Source organism: Equus przewalskii, chromosome 7 (genome assembly GCF_037783145.1).
Source record: "Equus przewalskii isolate Varuska chromosome 7, EquPr2, whole genome shotgun sequence".
In the NCBI taxonomy this organism is placed as follows: Eukaryota; Metazoa; Chordata; class Mammalia; order Perissodactyla; family Equidae; genus Equus; species Equus przewalskii.
The window spans coordinates 54,299,092-54,323,277 of record NC_091837.1 but is presented as its reverse complement, the minus strand read 5'-3'; the positions used below and the strand labels follow the sequence as shown (position 1 = coordinate 54,323,277).

The 24,186-nt window shown below is 38.8% G+C and overlaps 1 protein-coding gene across 3 annotated transcripts in view; it reads left to right on the top strand.

Annotated features, from left to right (window-relative positions):
* The window catches only part of B4GALT6 (beta-1,4-galactosyltransferase 6), a 79,547-nt gene that overhangs the window by 15,348 nt on the left and 40,013 nt on the right, over positions 1 to 24,186 (top strand). For 2 of the 3 annotated variants that reach the window (XM_008535975.2, XM_008535974.2), the window contains exons 2-3: positions 3,973 to 4,089; positions 17,536 to 17,649. In XM_008535975.2, the coding sequence (XP_008534197.1) occupies positions 3,973 to 4,089; positions 17,536 to 17,649 (231 nt within the window). Of the gene's footprint in view, positions 1 to 3,166; positions 3,355 to 3,972; positions 4,090 to 17,535; positions 17,650 to 24,186 lie in introns of those variants that run through there. The other variant, XM_070629838.1, reaches the window with a different exon arrangement.

The window sequence follows — 24,186 nt, the reverse complement described above, 5'->3', positions numbered from 1 at the left end:
TGACAGTGATTTCCTAATAACCTTTTTAAGAGGCTAAATGTTATGATGCTAAAGCGCTAGCTTGCTGGAGCCAGACTCTGGGGGTTTGAATTCTAGTTCTGCCACTTACTAATAGCTGTGTGACCTTTAGCAAGTTAACTCCATGCTTCAATTTCTTTATCCATAAAATGTGGCTAATATTAGTACCTACCTTATAAGGTCGCTTGTAACGATTAAATAGGTTAGTATATGTAAAGCTTTCCTAAGGATACCTGGCAAAGAGTAGGCATTGAGTATTAGCTTTTTATTTCTTTTAAAAAAAGATTTTGTTTTTCCTTTTTCTCCCCAAAGCCTCCTGGTACATAGTTGTATATTTTTAGTTGTGGATCCTTCTAGTTGTGGCATGTGGGACGCCGCCTCAGCATGGCCTGATGAGCGGTGCCATGTCTGCGCCCAGGATCCGAACCAGTGAAACCCTGGGCCCCCAAAGCAGAGTGTGGGAACTTAACCACTCAGCCTTGGGGCTGGCCCCAAGTTTTTTATTTTTTTAAGCTGATGTTTTTAGCCTTTCCTGTTAGCTGCCACGGCATTTAACATGGTTGACCATTCCCTCTTCCTTTTTCACTGCGTTCAAGCTCAGGCTAATTTATCTTGGGGTCTTTTATCTTTGTGCCTCCATTTTGTGGTCTGTCTTCATGCATATGAACTTCACCTTCTTACCTCATTTCTAGGTAATTCACCACCATAGTTGCCACTTTTACTTTTATATGACTGTCTCCCCAAATTGTATTTCTAGCTCCACTTTCTTACCTCCAGTTCTGCATTTATAACTGCGTGCCAGAATGCCTAACCACCATGATCTCCCTCTCAAAATCAGCTCTTCACTTGACTTCCCTTTTGTTAAAGGAGCTCTGACAGTGTGTCCTTGTGGTTAGGAACATGCATATCTGCATCAGAAGGGTGTTGTGTTTGAGTCCTTCAAAGCTCGGGAGAACTTTCCAGATCACTGTGGACTGGCATATTCTCCTTGTCTTGAGTACTTACTGTGCTTTCACTAAACAGAGTTGGATATGGAAAGGGGTGGGGAGACACAGTAATAGCAAATGTGTTCCTTAGTTTTCATAAGTTGAGAATGAGGCAAGTTCATAAATCTCTTTCCTCACAAACCCAGGCTAGGATGCTTAGAAGCTGTTGTAAAATATTGATTTTTGAAGTTTTTTTTTTTTTTAAATTGAAGTTTCTTCCCCCCCGGAAAGGCAGAACTGGTAAATGTTAAATTTATGTCTCACAGTGCAGAGGCAAATAGCAAATGAACTAAATTAGAAAACACTGACATGATTTTAAGTAAGCAATGATAGTTTTAGTGTATTTCTGAGTTGTCTTGAGACCGAAGGGAAAGGCTGGGAGAGATTTCCCCACTTGTTTTCTAAAATGCAGTTTCTTGTAGGTTGGAATAGAAATTTTAGACGAGGATTTCCTCTAACTTACTGGCGTGCCAGTAAGACCGTACATTTTATATTAGTGATAATTAGCAGGCATATAGTTACTTGAGTATGGGTTAAGATAGTTTTATGATGTTTGTAAATCAGACAATCGGAACCATTCTTGTGCGGGTTTAGCGTGCCTTGCAACACCTTGCCACATCACTGTCTTCCTGTTAACACAACTCCATTTAAACACAGCTTCATTCCCTAATGGGTTTTGATCATTAGGGATTAAACCCACAAGGACCATTAACCTAAGGAATGTAACTCAATTAGCCGTAAAGGTTTAAAATAAACCAACAGATTTTCCATTTGGAGAGGTTGGTGTCTTGCTTTCCCTTATTTTTTCTCCATCCATCTCATGAATGGTAATGCATTCTTTTGGTAAATGATTCACCTTTGTCCCAGGTGCTATCAGTAATCATTTTTTGTCTTGACAGTTTTGTTATCGGATATTTTGAAAGTTTTAGGAAAATGTGACTTTGATTATTCTCTCCTATCCTAGATCTTTTCCTTGCTACTTAAATTTGACTGGTTTCAAGATTTCAAACAGTTTTCTTTGTATGAGTAGATGTGTTAATTAAAAGTAAAAGGTATATGGTTTAAAGAGTTCTGTTTCCAGGACACTCAGTAATGCACATGTGTTCCTCCCTACATGTCCTTGCTGAGGCCAGCACTGTTTCCTGCAGTCTGGGAACAATCCTGGCTTTGGCTTAAACCTGGGCTCAGTTCAAGTCTTCCACGACAGGTCTCCTTTTACAGTTTGGTGTAAGATAGTTACGTCACTATAACAAATTTCACATATAACTTTAGGATTAAATAATCCAATGTGTTGTAAACCAATTGTCGTTAGTAAGCTATTTGATTTTTTTTCCTGCATCATTTCAGCTGAACTTGAGATCTTGGTTTAGGTAGAATTGCTAATGTTAGTTTGACTTTCGTTAAACATTTTTCCACATTTTTGGTTGGGTAGTCTTTTTTTGTTTTTTGCTTTGTCTCTTTTTTTCTTTCTTTTGAAGTCCACTCAAGAGCAAAAACGTAATAAAAACTCATGGTGTTTGTAACCTGGTATAATAAATTCAAACCTAAACAAGTTAAATCTAATTATATGGGACTGCTTTCTAAAAAGGATGTAGATATGCTCTTAAAAATTATTGAGGTAAAGCTTATGTGAAACCTAGATTTCTGTTTCTCTTTGATGGATTGAAGGTGAAAGAAATTTATTTCACTCTGCTTCCCTGCTATTACTCTCTGCTCATTTGTACTTTGAGCAAATTCAAATTTACATAAAAAATGGGCAGGAGGTAGTAAACATTACATTTTGTTCATCTCTCTGTACTATTTTAAGGACATAGAATAGGGCCCAGAAAATTAGTTGGCATTTTCAGTTTTTTCATTTGGCATTCATTTTTTGAGAGTGTCATGGCTATGTTCAGGGACAGCTTATGTTAAAATTGAAAGAGTCATTAAATGAGCTTTGCAGTTTCTTTGTTTTGCCATCATGATGAACATCCTTCTCTTGGCTGAATGGAGTTCATGATTTTTTTGGCTTTGTGCTTGGAGAATGGAGAGTAGAAGGGGCTTTCGAGTACATCTAGTACAATATTGCCTTTTTTAGATGAAACCGGGGTGCAGTGAGCTGTCCAGTGTTAGGCACTGTACCAGCAGAATCAGGACCAAGAAAGGAAGGATCTTTTGACTTTAGTTCTGTGCCTCTCTGAGGAGGCTCGGCATCTCGAAAGGCAGGGATTTTTATAATCTTTGTCAATTTACCAGTTTCTCCCTAAGGAAGAAATTAGAGGCTTATTTTTGAAGCACTTATCACAAAGAATTAAACTGACCAGCTTGAGAATGAACATTGATTTTGATTTCGTCTGCTTTTACAATCTTGGTAGGTAGATTTGTGATTGAAAGGGAGTGTAACAGTTTAAGTAATTAACTCTCAGAGAGAAATTACCAAAACGGATACTGATTCTAGATCATCCTGCCCCCTGTGCCCGCCAACACATCGAGACTTTGCAAGATCCATATCCATACTAGATATTATGGTGATTTATGATAAAGTATTTATGATTTGATGAGGAATCTTCATCTCTCTGGAGTTTTTGGTTTGAAAGAATTAATATAGAATTAGAGAAAGTGAATTTTACAACTATATGATTGAATACTTGTAATAAAATGACTTTTTGAAATTTCTAAGTATATTTTATAGTAGAAAATCACTTATGGATGAAGGGATTCATTATGATATTTCAGTTTGCTCATTTAGTCTCATTCTATTTGATGGACATTACTACTTTAATTTTTTGTTTTTATTGTTTTATAATGATTTGTTTTTGTAAGTTTTTGATAATGGGGAATAGTCATTTTGTATTTCTGTTTTCCCGTTCGATATGCTAATTGAGTCCATTTGGGTTTATTGGGCAGTTACCTAATTCTGAATATTATTGTGTTAAATTAAAAAAAAAAGCTTATTGAGTCATGGCATTCTCTCTTTTTCCTTTTATAGCCAACACATATCTCTTTATGGTACAAGCTCGAGGAATAATGTTGAAAGAAAATGTGAAGACAATAGGACATATGATCAGGCTGTACACAAATAAAAATTCTACACTCAATGGTACAGGTAAGATCGTTTCCTGCTGACTCTTGCTGAGCTTCTGCTTCTTACCTTGTAGTCATAAAGCAGAAACCAAATGTTTCAAGCTCTGGTTTTGCCTGCAAGTAACTCCCTGTTAAGGTGAGGATATCTCCTACGAAGTATACTGGGAGATTCTCTTCCTGCTGGAGCCAGGACCGTCACATTTTCTGTTCTACAAAGGTGGTGAGGGTTTTGTACAAGGATACTTAAATTAGTTCTTGTAAACATAAACAAAATATGAAAAGCAGTTTGTGCTTTTTCACTTCACCTGTTATGTTTAAGAGAAAATAACTACAAAGAGAATGACTTATTCATATTAGCCATTCTGCCCTTTCTTTATGCCCATTCTAATTCCTAAAATATTTTTCCAACGATGTCTAAAAAATACTTATTGGTTTTTGTTTATTTATTTATTTGTTTTTTATTGATGTAACATTGGTTTATGACACTATGTAAATTTCAGATGTACCTCATTATGTTTTTATTTCTCTGTAGATTGTATCATGTTCACCACCCAAAGACTAATTACTATCCATAACCTTACTCGTGTACCCAGTTACCCCTATTGCCCTCCTGCTTTCCCCCTTCCCCTCTGGTAACCACCAGTCTGATCTCTGTATCTATGTATCTGTCTGTTGTTGTGGTTGTTTTTATCTTCCGTTTATGAGTGAGATCGTACGATATTTGACTTTCTCCCTCTGACTTTTTTCACTTGGCATAATACCCTCAAGGTCCATCCACGTTGTCGCAAATGGCAAGGTTTCATCTTTTTTATGGCTGAGTAATATTCTGTTGTGTATGTATACGACATCTTCTTTATCCATTGGTCCCTTGATGGGCACTTAGGTTGTGTCCAAGTCTTGGCTATTATGAATAATGCCGTAATGAACATAGGGGTGCATATATCTTTATGCATTTGTGTTTTCATGTTCTTTGGAAAAATAGCCAGCAGTGGAATCATATGGATCATATGGTAGTTCCATTCTTAATTTTTTTTAGGAATCTCCACACTGTTTTCTATAGTGGCCGCACCAGTTTGCATTCCAAACAGCAGTGTATGAGAGTTCTTTTTTCTCCACATCCTCTCCAACACTTGTTATTTCTTGTCTTGTTAATTATAACTATTTTGACTGGCATGAGGTGGTATCTCATTGTCGTTGTGATTTGCATTTCCCTAATAATGAGTGATGTTGAACATCTTTTCATGTGCCTGTTGCCCATCTGTATATCTTCTTTGGAAAAATATCTGTTCAGATCTTTTGCTCATTTTTTAATCGGGCTGTTTGTTTTTTTGTTGTTGAGATGTATGAGTTCTTTATATATTTTGGATATTAACCCTTTATCAGATATATGGTTTGCAAATATCTTCCCCCAGTTGTTAGGTTGTCTTTTCGTTTTATTGATGGTTTCCTTTGCTGTGCAGAAGCTTTTTGGTTTGATGTAGTCTCATTTGTTTATTTTTTTTCTACTGTTTTGCTTGCCTGGTCAGACATGGTATTTAAAAATATGCTGCCAAGAGTGATGTTGAAGAGCATACTGTGTATATTTTCTTCTAGAAGTTTTATGGTTTCAGGTCTTACATTCAAGTCTTTAATACATTTTGAGTTAATTTTTGTGTATGGTTTAAGAGAATGGTCTACTTTCATTCTCTTGCATGTGGCTGTCCAGTTTTCCCAACACCATTTATAGAAGAGACTTTCCTTTCTCCATTGTATGTTCTTGGCTCCCTTGTTGAAAATTAGCTGTCCCAAGATGTGTGGGTTTATTCCTGGGCTTTCGGTTCTGTTCCATTGATCTGTGTGTCTGTTTTTTGTGCCAGTACCATGCTTTTTTGATTAGTATAGCTTTGTAGTATATTTTGAAATCAGGGAGTGTGATGCCTCCAGCTTTGTTCTTTTTTCTCAGGATTCCTTTGGTTATTTGGGGTCTTTAGTTGTTCCATATAAATTTCAGTATTCTTTGTTCTATTTCTGTGAAAAATATCATTGGAACTTTGACAGGGATTGCATTGAATCTGTAGATTGCTTTAGGAAGTATGGACATTTTAACTATGTTAATTCTTCCAATCCAAGGCACAGAATATCTTTCCATTTTTTTGTGTCTTCTTCAGTTTCTTTCAACAATGTTTTACAGTTTTCATTGTATAGGTCTTTCACCTCTTTGGTTAAATTTATTCCTAGGTGTTTTTTCTTTTTGTTGCAATTGTAAATGGGATTCTATTCTTAATTTCTCTTTCTGCTACTTCATTGTTAGTGTATAGAAACACAACTGATTTTTGTATGTTGATTTTGTACCCTGCAACTTTACTATATTCATTTATTATTTCTGAAAGTTTTTTGGAAAATTCTTTAGTATTTTCTATGATGAAGTGAATTTTCTGTAAAATCATGTCATCTGTAAAATCATGTCATCTGTAAATAGTGACCTTTTTACTTCTTCCTTTCCAATTTGGATCTCTTTTATTTCTTTTTCTTGCCTGATTGGTCTGGATAGGACTTCCAATACTATGTTAAATAAGAGTGGTGAAAGTGGGCCTCCTTGTCTGGTTTCTGTTCTTAGAGGGATAGCTTTCAGTTTTTCTGTGTTGAGTTTGATGTTAGTTGTGAGTTTGTCATATATGGCCTTTATTATGTGGAGGTATTTTCCTTCTATATCCATTTTATTCAGAGTTTTTATCATAAATGGATGCTAAATCTTGTAAAATGCGTTCCCTGCATCTATTGAGGTGATTATGTGATTTTTGTTCTTCATTTTGTTAATGTGGTGTATCACATTGATTGATTTGCAGAGTTGAACCATCCCTACATCCCTGGAATAAATCCCACTTGATCTTTTTAATGTACTGTTGTATTCAATTTGCTAGTATTTTCTTGAGGATTTTTGCATTGATATTCATCAATGCTATTGGCCTGTAATTTTGTTTTTTTTGTGATGTCCTTGTCTGGTTTTGGTATCATGGTAATGTTGGCCTTGTAGAGTTAATTAGGAAACTTCCCCTCCTCTTCAATTTTTTGGAAGAATTTGAGAAGGATAGGTATTAAGTCTTTGAATGTTTGGTAGAATTCACCAGGGAAGCTATCTGGTCCTGGACTTTTATTTTTTGGGTGATTTTTAATTACTGTTTCAATCTCCTTCCTGGTGATTGGACTGTTCAGATTCTCTGTTTCTTCTTGATTCAGTTTTGGAAGGTTGTATAATTCTAAGAATTTATCCATTTCTTCTAGATTATCCAATTTGTTGGTGTATGGCTTTTTGTAGTATTCTCTTATCATCATTTGTATTTCTGAGGTGTCCGTTGTAATTTCTTCTCTTTCATTTTGGATTTTATTTATTTGAGCCTTCTCTCTTTTTTCCTTGAGTCTCTCTAAAGGTTTGTCAATGTGGTTTATCTTTTCAAAGAACCAGCTGTTTGTTTCATTCATTTTTCTCTTTTTTTTGGTCTCTATTTCATTTATTTCTGTTCTGACTTTTATTTTTCCTTCCTTCTACTGATTTTGGGCTTTGTTTGTTCTTCTTTTTCTAGCTCCTTTAGTTGCACTGTTAGATTATTTGAGATTTTTCTTGTTTGTTGAAGTAGGCCTGTATTGCTGTAAAATTCCCTCTCAGAACTGCTTTTGCTGTATCCCATAAATTTTGGCATGTTGTATTTTCATTTGTCTCCAGGTATTTTTTGATTTCTCCTTTGATTTCTTTGTTGACCCAATCATTGTTCACTACCATTTTGTTTAATCTCTACATATTTGTGGCTTTCCCCATTTTCTTCCTGTAGTTGATTTCTAGGTTCATACCATTGTGGTCAGAAAAGATACTTTGCCTTATTTCAGTCTTCTTAAATTTATTGAGACTTGTTTTGTGGCCTAATATGTGATCTATACTGGAGAATGTTCCATGTTCATTTGAAAGAATGTGTATTCTGTAGCTTTGGGATGAAATGTTCTGTCTACATCTACTAAGTCCATCTGGTCTAATGTGTCATTTAAGGCCAATGTTGCCCTGTTGATCTTCTGTTTGGATGATCTATCCATTGGTGTAAGTGGAGTGTTAAAGTCCCCTACTATTATTGTGTTACTGTCTATTTCACCTTTCATGTCTGTTAATAGTTGCTTTATATATTTAGGTTCTCCTGTGCTGGGTGCATAGGTATTTACAAGTGTTATATCCTCTTGTTGGATTGTTCCCTTTATCATTGTGTAGTGCCCTCCTTTGTCTCTTGTTACAGTTTTTGTTTCAAAGTCTATTTTGTCTGATATAAGTATTTCTACCCCCCTTTGTTTTCATTGCTATTTGCATGGAGTATCTTTTTCTTTCCCTTCACTTTCAGTTTCTGAGTGTCTTTAGGTCTGAAGTGTGTCTCTTGTGTGCAGCATATATATGAGTCTTGGTATTTTATCCAGTCAGCCACCCTGTGTCTTTTGATTGGAGCATTTAGTCCATTGACAATTAAAGTAGCTATTGATAAGTATGTACTTATTGCCATTTTGTTACTTTTGGGGGATGTTTTAGTAGTTTGTCTCTGTTCCATTCTGCTTCTCTTGCTCTCTTCCCTTGTGGTTTGATGCTTTTCTTTAGTATTATGTTTGGGTTCCTTTCTCTTAAATTTTTGTGTATTCATTATAGATTTCTGGTTTGTGATTGCCATGAGGTTCATATATAATAACCTACATATATAGCAATCTATATTAAGTTGATGGTCTCTTAAGTTTGACTTCTTGCTGAAAGCACTACTCTTTTACTCCCCTACTCCCACATTTTATGTTTTTTATATCATATTTAACCTCTTTTTTGTGCATCTGTATCCATTAACCTTTATCATGGAAATAGATCATTTTACTACTTTTGTCTTTTGACCTTTATGTTAGCTTCATAGGTGGTTGATCTGCTACCTTTACTGCATATTTGCCTTTACCAGTGATTTTATTGTGTGTGTGGTTTTTCTTTTTTTTTCTTTTTTTTGTAATTTTCTTATTCCTATTTGTGGTCTTTTCTTTTCCACTTAAATAAGTCCCTTTAACATTTCTTATAACGCTTTTTATTGGTGGTAAACTCCTTTACTTTTTGCTTGTCTGGAAAACTCTTTATCTCTCCTTCCATTCTGAATGATAACCTTGCTGGACAGAGTATTCTTGGCTGTAGGTTTTTTCCTTTCAGCACTTTAACTATATCGTGCCACTCCCTTCTGGCCTGTAAGATTTCTGCTGAGAAGTCAGCTGATAACTTTATGGGGTTTCCTTTGTATGTAACTTGTTGCCTTTCTCCTGCAGCTTTCAGGATTCTCTCTTTATCTTTAGTTCTTGACATTTTAATTGTGATGTGTCTTGATGTGGGCCTTTGGGGTTTGTCTTGTTTGGTGCTCTCTGTGCTTCTTTACCAGGATGTCTATTTCCTTCCTCAGGTTAGGACCATTTTCAGCTAGTATTTCTTCAAATAGATTCTCTGCCCCTTTGTCACTCTCTTCTCCTTCTGGGACACCTATAATATGAATGTTAGTGCGCTTGATGTTGTCCCAGGATTCCCTTAGACTGTCCTCGTTCTTTTTAATTCTTGTTTCTTTTATCTGTTCAGCTTGGGTGATTTCCTCTGGTCTTTCTTCCAGTTCACTGATCCATTCTTCTGTATCATCTACTCTGCTTTTGATTCCCTGTAGTGAATTTTTCATTTATAGTATTTTATTTTCATTTCTGATTGGTTCTTTTTTATGTTTTCCAATTCTTTGTTGAAGTTCTCACTGAATTGATCCGTTCTTCTCCCAAGATCAGTGAGCATCCATATGACTGTTAGTTTGTACTCTTTATTAGATAAATTGTTTATCTCTGTCTCATTTAGTTCTTTTTCTGAGAATTGTCCTGTTCCCTTATTTGTAACATATTCCTTTGTCTCCTCATTTTACCTCTTTCTCTGTGCTTACATCTGTATTAGGTAGATCTCTGCGTCTCTTGATCTTGGAGAAGTGGCCTTATGTAAGAGATGCCTCATGAGGCCCAGAAGTGTGCGTCCCTCTTGTCACCAGTTCCTAATGTACCAGGAGTGTCCCCCATGTAGGCTACATGTGTCCTTGTGTTGTGGCAGGGTTGCTTTTACTTCAAGTGCATGGGGAGGCTAGGCTGTCCCCCCGGATGGCTGGTTGTAATGCTCAGCTGTGTGTGGCTGCTATGGTCCCTTCAGTCACTGTATCAGGTGTGGGGAGCCCCAGCACAGTTGGCTGCAAGGTCTAGTAGCACATTCCTGCTGCACTTTTTTTGTTAAGTGAGTAGACCCCCAACGTGGCTGGTTGCTAGGCTCAGTGGCTTACAATTGATGTAGGCCTCTGACCTGTAAGGCTGTTGTCAGTTCTCTCACTAGTGCAGCTGGGTGGTGCCTACCCCAGGTGTGGCAGTGCACAGTTGTTTCAGGCATTGGAAGGTGGGGCCACTCCCCTGTGTGGATGTTTGAGAAGTACAAGTCTGCTGCAGCTGATAAGCCCCACTGCCTGCAGGCCCACACACACCATCAATGCAGTCCTGCCCCTTGTGCACACTCGAAACCATTGAAGGGTACCTACTCGCCCTGCTGTAGAGGTCCCACACACCCCGCCTATGCTGACCCACAAATTGCCCAAGGCCTTGCTGTTGGGTGGGTCCATTCCCTAGGGCAGGCTACCTGCCCTGGTTGAACTGGATTAAATCAGTGCTCTAGTGGGTGGGGTAGACCCCTGTGCTAACAGGCCAAGGGAAGAACTCCAATGGCATCTGCCAGCATCTGTGTCAGCACGCCTGTACTGGGTCACAATAATGGCTGCCACCAATGTCTCAGTCCCTGAGGAGGTCTCACCTCTTGCCGAGATGTACCCCAAGCCTGTCAAGTGAGTCTCTTTTCACCAAAGGACTGTCCACCTTTCCTTCTCGCGATTTTAGGTTGCTTTCTGAAATGGGTGGATTTGTACGTGGGCCATTTAAGAGCAGGCTTTTTCTTTCCCTTATGTTTGGTAGCATTTCTGGGGATAGTCCCCCTTGTTGTTGATAACCAGCAAAGCCAGACATTATGATACTCACTTATTGTTTTTAATTATAGAAGATTCTTAATAATTTTTATGGGCTTTTTAGGGGCTGAAGGAGAAATTATATAAAATTTGAGATTGGTAACTGCTCTTGTCTTTTTAAAATATTATCTGGAAGAAGAATCTCCATCAGAATCACATAAGGTTAAAACCTAAATCATAGCCCAAACTAATGATTTATTGATGGTGGAATTGATGTAAATTTAATTATTGCGGAAGAATGATGATGCTCCTCCATGGCAGTGTTTCCACATGGTCTCTCTCTCACAGTATTGTTAGTGTTACTTTAAAAGGGTTCAATGGCTGATTGTCAGTTGTTTCATTCTCTGTGTTCTTATTTTAAACAGTTAATATTAAAGATTTAATTTGTGTCAACAGTTCTTCATCGTGCCACTGTAAACTACACACAGCTCACTGTATTAATAGGAAGTCCTTATCTTCCAACCACAGGTATTTTTTCTTAAAATGTGTGTTAAGGTAGGTAGTAGTTTGGACCCTTCTAAAAATTCAAGACCGTAACATACTGATTCTTAATTTAATGTCACACATGCTTCTACTCCATTCTAATTGTTTGCCTAATTTGTGATATGATGCTACAAATCAAAACACTTAATTTTTTCTCTCTTTTAACTGTAAGGAAGTTTCTTTTAGAAAGACTGTCTCATCGTAGATGATATTTTAATAGTGCAATAAAAGTCTCATTAACTGGTTTTCTGTGTTAATTGGTCTTTTGAATAGTAGGTCCATTTCAGAAAAAGTTTAAACGTTTTAAAAGCTTCTCTAGGACTTGTCCTAGTTGAATAAGTTGTGAAAGTGTTCACTGAAAGTTCATTCAACTGAACAGAAATATTAAGCATCTTTAGGTTACTGTATTTGTATAAGTGAGTGCTAAAACTCTGTGCATAGTCAGGTTCTTTTCCTGGGGTATAAATAAGTTTGAATAAATAAATGAGCTTGATTATGAGAACCGATTACTTGGACAAGACAACTTCTCCCCCAGCACCCTGCAGTGAAAAAAAAAAAAGGAAATCCTCTTCTCCCCTCACCAAGTCATAGTTTCAATGAAGGCTGAAGAACCAATGCATACTTTGATTAAAGTTTGCTTTTATGAACCTTTGAAAACTTTTCATATGATTCCTTTACTCAGCAGACAGTCAGTCATTGTATCAGTTAGGAATTAGGTTTGCTTGTAAGACTGCAGGAAATACATGAGGCTCATGTTCTTATACAGAAGAAGTCTAGAAGTTGGATATCTGTTGCTTTTATAGAGAAAGTCTTCAGTGCTTTCCATCTTCTGCTCTCTCATGTAGTTTCCATAGTCTAAGATGGCTGCTGGGGCTCCAGTCTTTGTATTTGTACTTGGATCAGTAAGATGGAGGAAAGGAAGAGGAAAGAAGAACAAATAGAGTTCCCTCTTTAAGGGAACTTCCTGGAAGTCTCACATAGTATTTCTACTTACATCTCATTGGCCAGAACTTAGTCCTAAGGACACTGGGAATTAGAGTCTTTAAGCTGGCCTCCCTGGTGCTCTGAATGAAATTGGGGTTCTGTGACCTAGGGAGGAACAGAAAATGGAGTTTGAGCAGACAGCTGTGAGGCGCTACCATGTTCACTTATATTGCACAGTTAGTATAGTTAGTGTACTTAATCAGACATTGGAGATACAATATTAAGGAAAACGTCCTCCCTTTATATGAGGCTCTCTAGGCTTTGGGAGAGATGGAAACATAGTTATTTATAATGCACTTGTTTATTTCTGCACAGACTTATACAAATATAATTTGTCAAAAAGGAGATAATGGCCCATAATATGTACAAAGAGCTAATTGAACTCCAGGGGAGAATTGATTAACATGTACTGGCTTATTTAAAATTTAACAGATTAGACCTTAAAAGTTCTCGTCACAAGAAAAAACATCTGTAACTATGTGAGGTAATGGATGTTAATTAAACTTGTGGTCATCATTTCACAACCTCTACAAATATCAAATCATTATGTTGTACACCTTAATCTAATATAATGTTATATGTCAATAAAAACACAGTTTACGAAAAAATAAAATTTAACGCTTAATGGCAAATAGGTGGTGATATTTATAAGTACATTTGATTTCAAAAAGAGGACTTCACCCCTGTTCCTGGATTTCTGAAGCATCAAATGTAAATAGATATGTATAATATTTTTGTAAAGAAATCACATAGTCTTGTAATCAAATGGTGCCTTGCCTTGTAGCCATGGAATCAGTCAAATTAAGAAAACAAGATGTATTCAGTGAATAGTTACCAAAGCAGACGATAAGGGTCATGCAGCCTTAGAGCTGGTAGCTTTGTTAGAAATAACCCAGCACACTTCCTTATTTGATGGATACGCAGGCTGAGGCCCTTAGATGCTGCCAGATCGACCCGGCAAGCCAGTGCAGACCAGAACTCTCTTTGAGTTTCTGTTTTTTAAAAAATTAATTAATTGATTAATTTTATTTTTGAGAAAGATTAGCTCTGAGCTAACATCTGCCAGTCCTCCTCTTTTTGCTGAGGAAGACTGGCCCCGAGCTAACATCTGTGCCCATCTTCCTCTACTTTATATGTGGGACGCTTGCCACAGCATGGCTTGCCAAGTGGTGCCATGTCTGCACCTGGGATCCAAACCGGCGAACCCCAGGCCGCTGAAGCAGAACATGTGCGCTTAACCGCTGTCCCACCGGGCCGGCCCCTGTTGAGTTTCTATTACCCATTTTAGGCTGCCCTTTTGCAGGAAGAAAAAACCCTTGAGAGGTCTCCTTTGGACCCATCCTCCTTTTCCCTGAAGTGATAAGGTCCAGTGTAGAGCTGAGAAAGGGACCTGTCCAGAAGTTTTCATGCTGTTTTCCTTTTCTTTGGGTGTGGCTCTGGAAGGGAGGAAGAAGGCAGGGGGGTCAGAACTCTTTGTGTTCTCATTCATTCATTAGATGAAATAGTGTCTGCATTTTACGGCAGCTGTGGTGGATCAGTCTTAAATGCATCTATCATGCATTACCTTTAAGACTGCTCCTGATTTTGAAAGCAGTGGTTCTACTTATGGACCTAACCACTTCTGCAGGAATAATGATTTTGTGGGTTTATTACAGTATGGTCTCCAAAAGCTTAAATCATTCTTGGCTATATTAGCAGTTCTGAAGTGTTCGTTTGCAGTAAGCTCCTATCATGTTGTAGGTACTTTATTAGATGCTAGAAATCAAAGGCAATTTGATTTTAATTAAAAGAAGTTTTCAGACTAATGTCGGGGGAATTGATAGACTTACATACATAATACATTGGGGTGATGTAAACACCCCTGGACACAGCCCTCAAGGAGTGCAGAGGCACTTCTGTAAGTCTGGTAATGGGTTGAGGTCCTTATAATCATTTACAATGGCATGGCCAAGAATAACACTTTTAGCTTCAAAACTTTGTATTTAAAGGAAGTGAATATATTCATTTTGCATGTCTTTAAGGTTAAAAAAATTTTTTTTTTAATTTGATTCTTTAAAAACTGATAAAAGTGATCCATAGGTTCTTTGGTGAAAGATTAGTCATTCTAACACTGAAATGAAAAGCGAAACAATCCTCTGGCCCTCCTGTTGCCACCAGCCTCCCCGAGGGGAGCTATGTTCACAGTTTGTTTTGCAGAGATGTCTAGAGAGCTGCAAATCTGGGAGTTGGATGTGGATTTATAGAATCATAGTGTGTGGCTAAGAGAAGGAGCCCAGGGATTATCAGTATATTGTGCAGAGTAAGAAAATACTCTCAAAGTTAACTACATGACATTAAGAAATTACTTTAGGATTGTCTGAGAAAGTTGATATTTATCTGCCTTAGGGTTGTAAGAAAATGAATCTTTGGAACACATCAAGGCAGTAGACTCCCAGGAACAACCTTATTTAACTTCTATTTTCAACTCCTACAAATGGATAGTATGTAGTAGATGCTTTGCTAGCATAGTAGGAGTCCTCGTAAAAGGAGAAAATTTTTTTGAATATAACCTTAAATTTGACATAGATGTGTATGTGTGTGTGTGTGTGTGTGTGTGTGTGTATATATTTTTTTTTTTTTGGTGAGGAAGATTGGCCATGAGCTAACATCTATTGCCAGTCTTCCTCTTTTTGCTTGAGGAAGATTGTTGCTGAGCTAATATATCTGCCAATATTCTTCTATTTTTTGTATGAGGGATGCTGCCCCAGCATGGTCTGACAAGCAGTGTGTACGTCCGGCCCAGGATCCGAAGCCATGAACCCCTGAACTGCTGAAGCAGAGTGCACGAATTTAACCACTACACCACTGGGCTGGCCCCTAGATATATTTTTTAAAAGCATCTTAAGGAAGGAATCAGAACTTTATTGGACTCCCTTATGCTTATTTATGTTTAATATCTTTAAATCTTTCAGATACAAGTGGTGAGATACAGACTCTGGGATACCAGAGGAGTTTCTGTGGTCTTGGTCTGTCCCTGGGCATACAAAACAATTAATGTCCACTGAATGCCCCTCCCCTTTCGCTTGGAGGATTTTCCTTGTCAGACTCTTTGCCGGGTTCCTCTGGAGAAAGGCGATGGGGAAGATTCTCTCACTGGAGCTTTCCCACTTGCTGGTGGAATAGGCCTTAGCAGTTGTACCGTCATTGGTGCCTATTGATCCTGTTGGGGTTTTCCGGCAACATGATAAACCTTAAAACCTTACTGATGCCCTGCCAAATTCATAACTGGGGTTTCTGTGCAGTCCTTTGGAATTAGACCTTCTTCTCCGACCTTCTCCTCCAACTTCTTTCACTTTCTTGGTTCCAGATCCGCGTAAACCTCCACTTAGCAGCCTCTGCAGGGCCCCTTCCAGTAGGTGGGCCTGGAGGTGGGTTGAGTCTCTTTGGTCTGAAGTGCTGTCCTGGCTCCCAGGCTGCATCCTCGTCAACTTTATTTTGACGAGGAGTGAATATTTATGTTAGACAAAGCTGTACAGGGGAGGTGTTTCGTTTTCTTTGGCTCTTCTCACATACTGCATCTTCAGATTCCAGGATTCTGCCATTTTTCCACGGTGAGAGAGTTTAACTTTTACAGTTCAATCAGGTATATAAATTTGACCTTCAGCCTTTTGCTTGCTGGTCACTGGCACACAAGCCTCTCTTTTAAGTCCTATGCTTGTTCTCCTTTTTCTTATCTCTTTTTACGCAGGCCGGTCCAGATAGGAAATCTCTCATCAGAGCAGATTACTGAAGATTGAAAGAATATCTTCACATTTTCCTAGTGTCTGCTAGAGCTTCATTTTCTGTGGGTTCGTGGTTTGTGATCTAGCTGACAGACCGTGGTTTGATCAGCTGTTTCCGTCTTTCATCTCTACTCACTGTCTGTTGGTCTCATTCTCTTAGATCAGCTTCCTCTTACATAGCAGGAAACTGGCGGGTCATGGTTTTCAGATTTGCATCTCAGAACTTTGTTGTAGAAAGGCACTGAAATTTCATCTCCTTGGTTCTGTGTTCAAAGATCCTAAGACTCTGACTGACCCATATTGGATCAGGTGCTCGTCTCTAACCTAATCACTCATAGCTGCTTATTCATGGTATCGAATATGTGTGTGGGCCAGGGAGTGTTCTAAGCAGTTTATACATTTATCTTACTGAAATCTGAAAATGGCAACATGAGCTAGGCACAGAGGAGAAACGATGTTGTCTTGCCCTATACCACAGAGCTAGTGCCTGTTGGAGCAATGATTTGAACTCAGCGTTTGACTTTGGTGCACTAAGCCAGTGCCCTCTATGCTGTGTAACTTACTGAATCTGAAGATAATGGACCTAATGTAATAATAGCTCCAGGGCTCCCCAGGGACTGCAGCCCACAGGTTGCAAATGATTAGTTTAAAGATTTAAAATGACTATTACAGAAGTAAGTTGAGTGGGTAAATCCCTAAGTGTGGTGAGAAAACATTGCTCCCACCCCTTTGTGGATGCTGGAAGCAGTGTGCTGTGGCTGTGTGGTCGTCCAGAACCCCCTTGGCTGTTTGACGGTGGAGAGGATTTCCTCATGTCCTTTCACACCCTCTTTCGATCTGGCTCAGCTCGGGAAGGGATGGGAGCAGGTGTTCTCATATGGTCGCAAACGGGCCTGCTCTGTATGTGTGCACGAATCAGGCCATGCTGCTCTCTCGACTTGTCCCAGGGGTCTCTTGGGACATCAAGCCGAAAGATCCCTCCCAGCAACGGCGAAGGGTGAATGGGAGGGTAGCCACAGCAGCTGTATTTTCTTTTCTCTAGGTTTTTATATATACTTGCATTTAAGTACTGCTGTAGGTTGCATATTGTAGGTCTTCTCACAATGACAGTGACATATTTCATACTAGGAGCAAAGCAAAAGGCAAGTTTTTGGTTGTAACTTTTTTTTTCCTCTCTCTCTATCTTAGATTATCCTGAAGGCAATAATTCAAGTGATTATCTTGTTCAAACAACAACATATCTTCCGGAAAACTTCACATACTCACCATATCTCCCCTGCCCAGAAAAACTGCCTTACATGAGTAAGTGCCATCTGATTTTGACTTAACTGTTTGCTTGTATCATAATAAAATAATAAAAGTCACATGGTTTGAACCCACCATGCTCAAATCATTACTGTGGGTGTTTATAATGTTTATATTATGTAGCATGTTATTTGACTTTCTTTTTCCCCTTGGCAAAGCATTTTCTTGGAGGGGGAGGAGGATTGAGAAGCTGAAGAGAAAGCTTATCCCTTACCCAGAAGTAGCTCTATTGTGAGTTTGCTCTGTATTCTTACAGGTGATTTTTAAATTATTTTTTACATAGATAGATGGGTGGGTAAGTAGAAAATCATAATGTTTCAAAGGTTTTAAGAATTGATACAAATGGTCTTAAAATTACATTTCATTCTATAACTTACCTTCTTTACTTAATTTTTTGAGAAGTATGCATGTTGGTACATATGGATCTATTTATTTCCCTTTTCTTTTGTATAGTACATCTTTGAATAAATGTACCACATTTCATTTACCTTTTTCGCTGCTGATGGAAATTTATGTTGTTTCCTCTTTTTTGCTATCACAAAGCAGTGCTGTAAGGAGCAATAGTCCAGATTTCTCTGTGAATATGTGCTTGGGGTTCATACCCAGAAGTGGAATAGCTGGTTAGGCTGGCTTGATTGTGCACCAAAGCAGCTGTACCAATTTCTATCCCAACAGCAAAGCATGAATGTACCACTCTGATATCGGAGGATTTTTAAATTTTTGCTCATCTGGTAGATAAAATAATGGTGTCTCGTTTCTGTTTTCACTTTCCTCGTTACTAGTGGGTTTGAGTGACTTTTCATGTCTTTATGAGTGGTTTTCAGTTTTCTCTCCTGTGACTTGCTCAGTCAGTCATGTGCTTTATCAGTTCCTTATTAGTTAATTAGGTTTTTGTATTGATCAGTGGGAGTTCTCTATAAATGTTCTGGCAGTGATCTGTTGTCTGCTGTACATGTTGTAACATCTTTTCACAGTCCCTGGCCTGTCTTTTCATTTTGTTTATGGAGTCTTTATTTTACAGCAGTTTAAAATTATGATGTCTCCAAGTGTATCTATCACTGTATATTAAAGGTTTCTGCTTTTTTTGTCTTAAGAAAGCTTTCCTTACCCCAGGGTCATACAAATACTCTCTTTTATTTTCTTCTACTAATTTTACAATTTTAACTTGTGTGTAATAGGAGGTAGGGATCAAGATATTACATTTTGACTGTTTGGGCTATATGTGGCTATTTTGACTATTTTTTTTCTTTGTATGTTCCCCCTGCCCTTCAATTTTAAGCAAAGTTTGTACATATAAGTTTGTATTTTGATTTTTATATTATTAAAAATTTAAATAAACATCTTTTTAATTGCTTGTTCATCCTTGTGTTCTGATGTCCTCAGTATCTCAGTAGGCTTTTTATGTCTTTACCTGAGTTTTCTTTATTGAGGAAATTAGCCTTTGCCTGTGATATTTGTAGGATTTTTTTTTCAGTTTGTTGTTGATAGGTAATTATGTATCTACAATAAAAAGAAAGATTCGCCTTTTAACATCATCTAAAGCCATGGTTCTCAAACTTTGCGGAGCATCAGAATCACCTGGATGATCTTGTAAAGTGGAGTGCTGAGCCCGACCCTCTGAGTTTCAGAGTCAGTAGGTCTGGAGTGGGGTCTGAGAATTTTCATTTCTAGCAGGTTCCCAGGTGCTGTTGATGCTGATTATCCTTGGGCCACACTTTGAGACCCACTGATTAGAGTAGTGGGCCTCATTCCTAGCTGCACAGTTGCCTGGGAGCTTTTATAATTCTTAGGCCCAGCCCCTAAGTTTCTGATTTCATTGATCTGACATGGGGCCTGGGTATTGCTATTTAAAAAAAAAATTCTTGGTTGATTCTAAGTTTCCTGTCTCCTTTCTGATCCATAATGGAGAATGAAGCTAGGATCTTTGTAGCTTTGTCTTTGTCATTACTTTGTTATTGCATCCTTAGTTTTCTAAAATTGAATGTTTTTGTCTGTGCAGTACTGAAACCACTGAGTAATGGTCTGTTGAAATAGTGATTACAATAATTTCATTTTCATAATTTGCATACTCAGGGATTTATAGTTTTAGGAAGTCTCTCTGTTCTTGTTTTAGTTGCCATTTTCTTAATTAGTGCTTTATGAGTACTAATTAAACTCTGTTAAAAAGCATCTGCCTGCCAGGCCTTCCTGCTAGCACACCCCTCCTCCGGTCCCACAACTCGTGGTGCTTAGTGGTTGTGTCCTGGTCGCTACTCACGGCCTTCTCATTGAACATCTTGGTGCTACTGTTCCATCTCTCTGCCTGCCTCCTTCTACAGGAGAGGATCACACTCATTTGGCCAGCTGCCTTTTCACAGAAGGCCTCCTTGTGGACTGCCAGCTTTGGGTGCAACACCAATCCCTTGTCCAGTTAGCTGTGGCCAGAGTGACGGGGTTATTTGCTAGAAAATATGGCCACATACACACAACTCCTTAGAAAGGGGCCATGGGTATAGCCAACACAATGAGGCTTCTGCCAACAGGGCCTTGCATGAGCCAACCAGGAGAAGCCCCTTCACTAGTTGTGTGACCTTTGCAAAGTGGAGCCTCAGTTTACCTATCTGTGCAATCTAGGATTATAATATCAATTTCAGAGTGTTGTGAGGATAAAATGAAGCACAGTGCTTGAAACTTGATAGATGTGAATTTGACATTCCCTCTCCTTCTCCTCATTTCTTGAATGGTGTAGCCAGGCTTTACCATGATCAAGGGAATGAGAAACCTAGGAGAAATGTGTAGGGTTAAGGAGTTTTGTACTTAGCTATGCATCCTTAATTTTTTTTTAACAGGATTATTTCCCATCGATGATAGAGAATAGCATAATAAAATACCTAAGTGTAAAATTTTATTATAATGTCATACAAAATAATTGAATATGATACCTCCCCAAGTAATAGTTAAAGAAAGTCTGTGTAGTACTTAGCTGAAAACCATTCAAGTATGAATGATACTTAATTTTCCTGTAATCACCAAAAGTGAAGTTAAGGCTTAAAATTGGTGTGTGTGATTATCTAACTGTAACTTCTGTTTGATTTTTCTCTAGTGTAGCAGTGAGACTGCTGGCACTGGATTACCACAGAGAGAAAGTTTGAGCTTTTCCAAATGCAATACAGATAAGATTGATGGCATGAATTTCAGCAGTATTTTCTATTCAGTCGATTACGCTCTGAAATCTGTTTTAATGTGTGTTATTTATACAATATCAGTAAATATTTCTTTGTTACTGTTTACAGATTCTCCAGAGGGCAAATCTACTTTCAGCTTTATTAAATTTACATGAGACTCTCCATGCTAACAAAGTAAAATAGAAATTTCACCTTATCTAGAGCTAAAAGGTACAAAATGCTTGGCATGGATGTTTTGATTTTCCTGGATGAGGTAGAGATAGAAAATGTCAGTTGTGCACTTTGCATTAAAATGAAGAAGACTTATCCGTAGCTTTCCTGTCTTTTAATTCTTATTCGAGTAGAACACATTTGCAGTGACTTTTATGCGTTCTGTCCTTATCATGTGTGGAATAGTTCCCTTGATGGTTAGAACTTGATAGTTCTGCAGTTGCTAGCCTTATGTACATAACAGAAACTACAAGGACTTTTTAAAGATGAGTTTAAATAATTCAAATGAAAATCGGCAAAGAGGGAAAAGATAAGCAAATCAATTTCGTAAGAGCTCAAATAAGGCTTAATGTGACAAACCATCATGCCTGTATTTATTGAGAAAAGAGAGATGGGAGCCATTTTAGAGTAAATAAGCAGTTGTGGAGCAGTGACTGCATGTGCGGCGGGCCCTTGTTGTTCTTAGAGGCAGACAGAGCAGACACAAAGCTGAGTGTGATCCCGTGTCTGCCCACCAAAGCAGGTAGCACAGTCGGAGAAGGGCATTGGGCTAACTGCTTACAAAAGGGTGATTATGGGATGAAAGGGAGACTTCAGAGAGAGGGGACATTGAAACTGTGTCCTGCAAGATAGTTCAGTAGGTACGTGAGGGGAACAGCTTCAGAGCATGAAAGGCTCTGTATTGATGGGAATGAAGAGTGACCCTCTGTGTGGTGGGGCATGTGGGAAATGAGGCTGGATAGGGAGGTGAAGGGCCTTGTGTAGAGGACTAGTCAATCTTTGGACTGTGTGGGTGCCATGAATCTCTAGGCTTCCATGAGATGAGCTTCAGAGGGAGCAGAGCCCCTGAGCTTGTAGGCAACAGGTTGATTTATGGCCATGTGTCTCTCTCTCTAAGATGAGGGTGCAGTTTTCCAAGAGTCTAGGGGCAAAAAAGGGTAAAACAACAAAAAACCAAAAATACTGCTTTAGAGGACATAATACTCATCTGCTTTAGGCAGATGAATGATGTGATAAGGATGGTATTTCAGAAAGGTCATTCTGATAAGAAGTTGAAAAATGGATGACAATGGGGAAGTACCAGAATCTGGGAGTGCAGGGGTCCAAGAGAAATGACAAGGGCATGTGCTGAGGCTGTGGCATTGGAGAGAGGTGGAGGCACCAAAGAGAAGCTGTTGGGGTGCTGTTAGCTAGATGTGGTGACCAACTGAGAGATCTGGATTAATTTCCAGGCTTCTGGCTTAATCACCATTAAGTGAAACAAGTAATGCAGGATAAACTCTCATTTGGAGAATGGGGAAGTTAATGGGTTCAGTATTGGGTCTGTTTTGTTGAAAGCTCAGGAGAGTTAATTTGGGGTTTGAATTTCATCAGAAAGATCTGGGCTGGAAATAAGAGGAAGTGAGACTAGAAGAAGTCTAAGAGTGTGTTTGTGGAGCATCAGCACTTACGGGGCGAGGGGGTGTCAGTAGAAGATGGTGTCTCAGAGGCCAAGAAGGAGCCATTGTTCTATCTTGTCACATACCTCAAAGAAAGCAGGTAGAATCATGAACTGTGAAAGGTCATTGAATTTGGGACATAGGAAAAATAATGGGACCACAGCCAGCACAATTTCAGTAGAGTGAGTGGTAGGGTAAGAAGCAATATACTGTCCTGAGAAGTGACTCAGAAGTGTCTAAAAACTAGTTGGTATAAAAAAAAAAGTTTGATGGAAAAGGGAAGGAGAATGGGGGTAAGGAATCTGTGGAAGAGGTGGGGTTAAGGAAAGAACTCTTTAGGAAGAGAGGAACTTGAGTGAGTTTTAGGTACTACTGAAAGAAACTGGAGAGAGGAGAGATGGGAAGTGTAAGGCAGCAGAAGGGAAGTGTCCATGGAGCCAGATTCTGGAGAAAGTGAGAGGAAACAAATAAATGCTCAGGTTCAAGAATTAGCCTTGGAAAATAGTAGGAACACCTCTTGCCCTGAGGCAAGAGTGTAGTTCATCTGGAGGTGAGGTGGAGAAAGTGAGTGTGGTTCATTTGGAGATGAGGTGGAGAAAGTTCTGGGGGTTCATGCCTGTTGCTTCTCTGTTCCTGATAAAGTAGGAGGCTACAGACATCTGAGGGGGCGGCCAAGAAGGACCGAGTAACTTGATAGGGAGGAGTAAATATTGAAGAAGTTATTGTAGAGAATGAAAAGTGGAGTCAACTAATCATAAATTAAAAGGTGACTAGCCGATTAGCCCAGAGAGTCCTCATTCCATCCCCTGGGAGTCTAAATGCACAATAATGTGACACTTGTTTTTTTGAAAGCTTACTATGTTTGAGGCAATATATTAGGGACTGTCACCTAAATGGTGGCATTTAACCTATGTGCTTATGTGATTTTCATTAGTGGTATTTATTGGGTGGAGAATTCAAGCGTGGAAATTTGTTGATCAGGTGTGGCAGGTCAGGAAGGGAAGGGAAATAAGAGTGTTTCTGAGGGTATAGGTGTGTCTTAGTCTGTTTGGGCTGCTAAAACAAAAATACCATACACTAGATGGCTTAAACAAGAAATATTTATTTCTCACAGTTCTGGAGGCTGGAAGTCTAAGGTCAAGCTGCCGGCAGATTCGGCATCTGGTGAGGGCCTGATTCCTTGTTCACAGATGGTCATCATCTTGCTGTGTCCCCCACATGGTGGAAGTGGTGAGGGATCTCTCTGGGATCTCTTTTATAAGGGCACTAATCCAATTTATTAGGGCTTCATTCTTGTGACCTAATCAGTTCCCAAAGGCCCCACCTCCTAATATCATCACACTGGGGGTTAGGATTTCAACATAGGTATTTTGGGGATGAGGGGACAAACATTCCATTGCAATGTGCTATGATTGGGTGAAACTTACGGAGCTGTGTTTTTCTAAGTCTGGCTCAGGGATGACCTATACCACACACAGCTGGGATGCTGCTTAAAAATGCAGGACTCTAAGACAAACCCCAGACCTATAAAGAAAGTCAGATTTCTTGATTGCAAACTGGAGAATAGAACTTGATTTGGTTTAAGAGGAAAAGGAATCCATGAAGGATAACAGTCAGCCCTCAGAAAACCTGGGTGACTACAGAGTTAGGTTCAGAGGCTGAGCAGCCAAAGCTAAGTCCAGAACTCTCCTGCTGCCCCTTGGCAGAGATTGCAGCTCCCA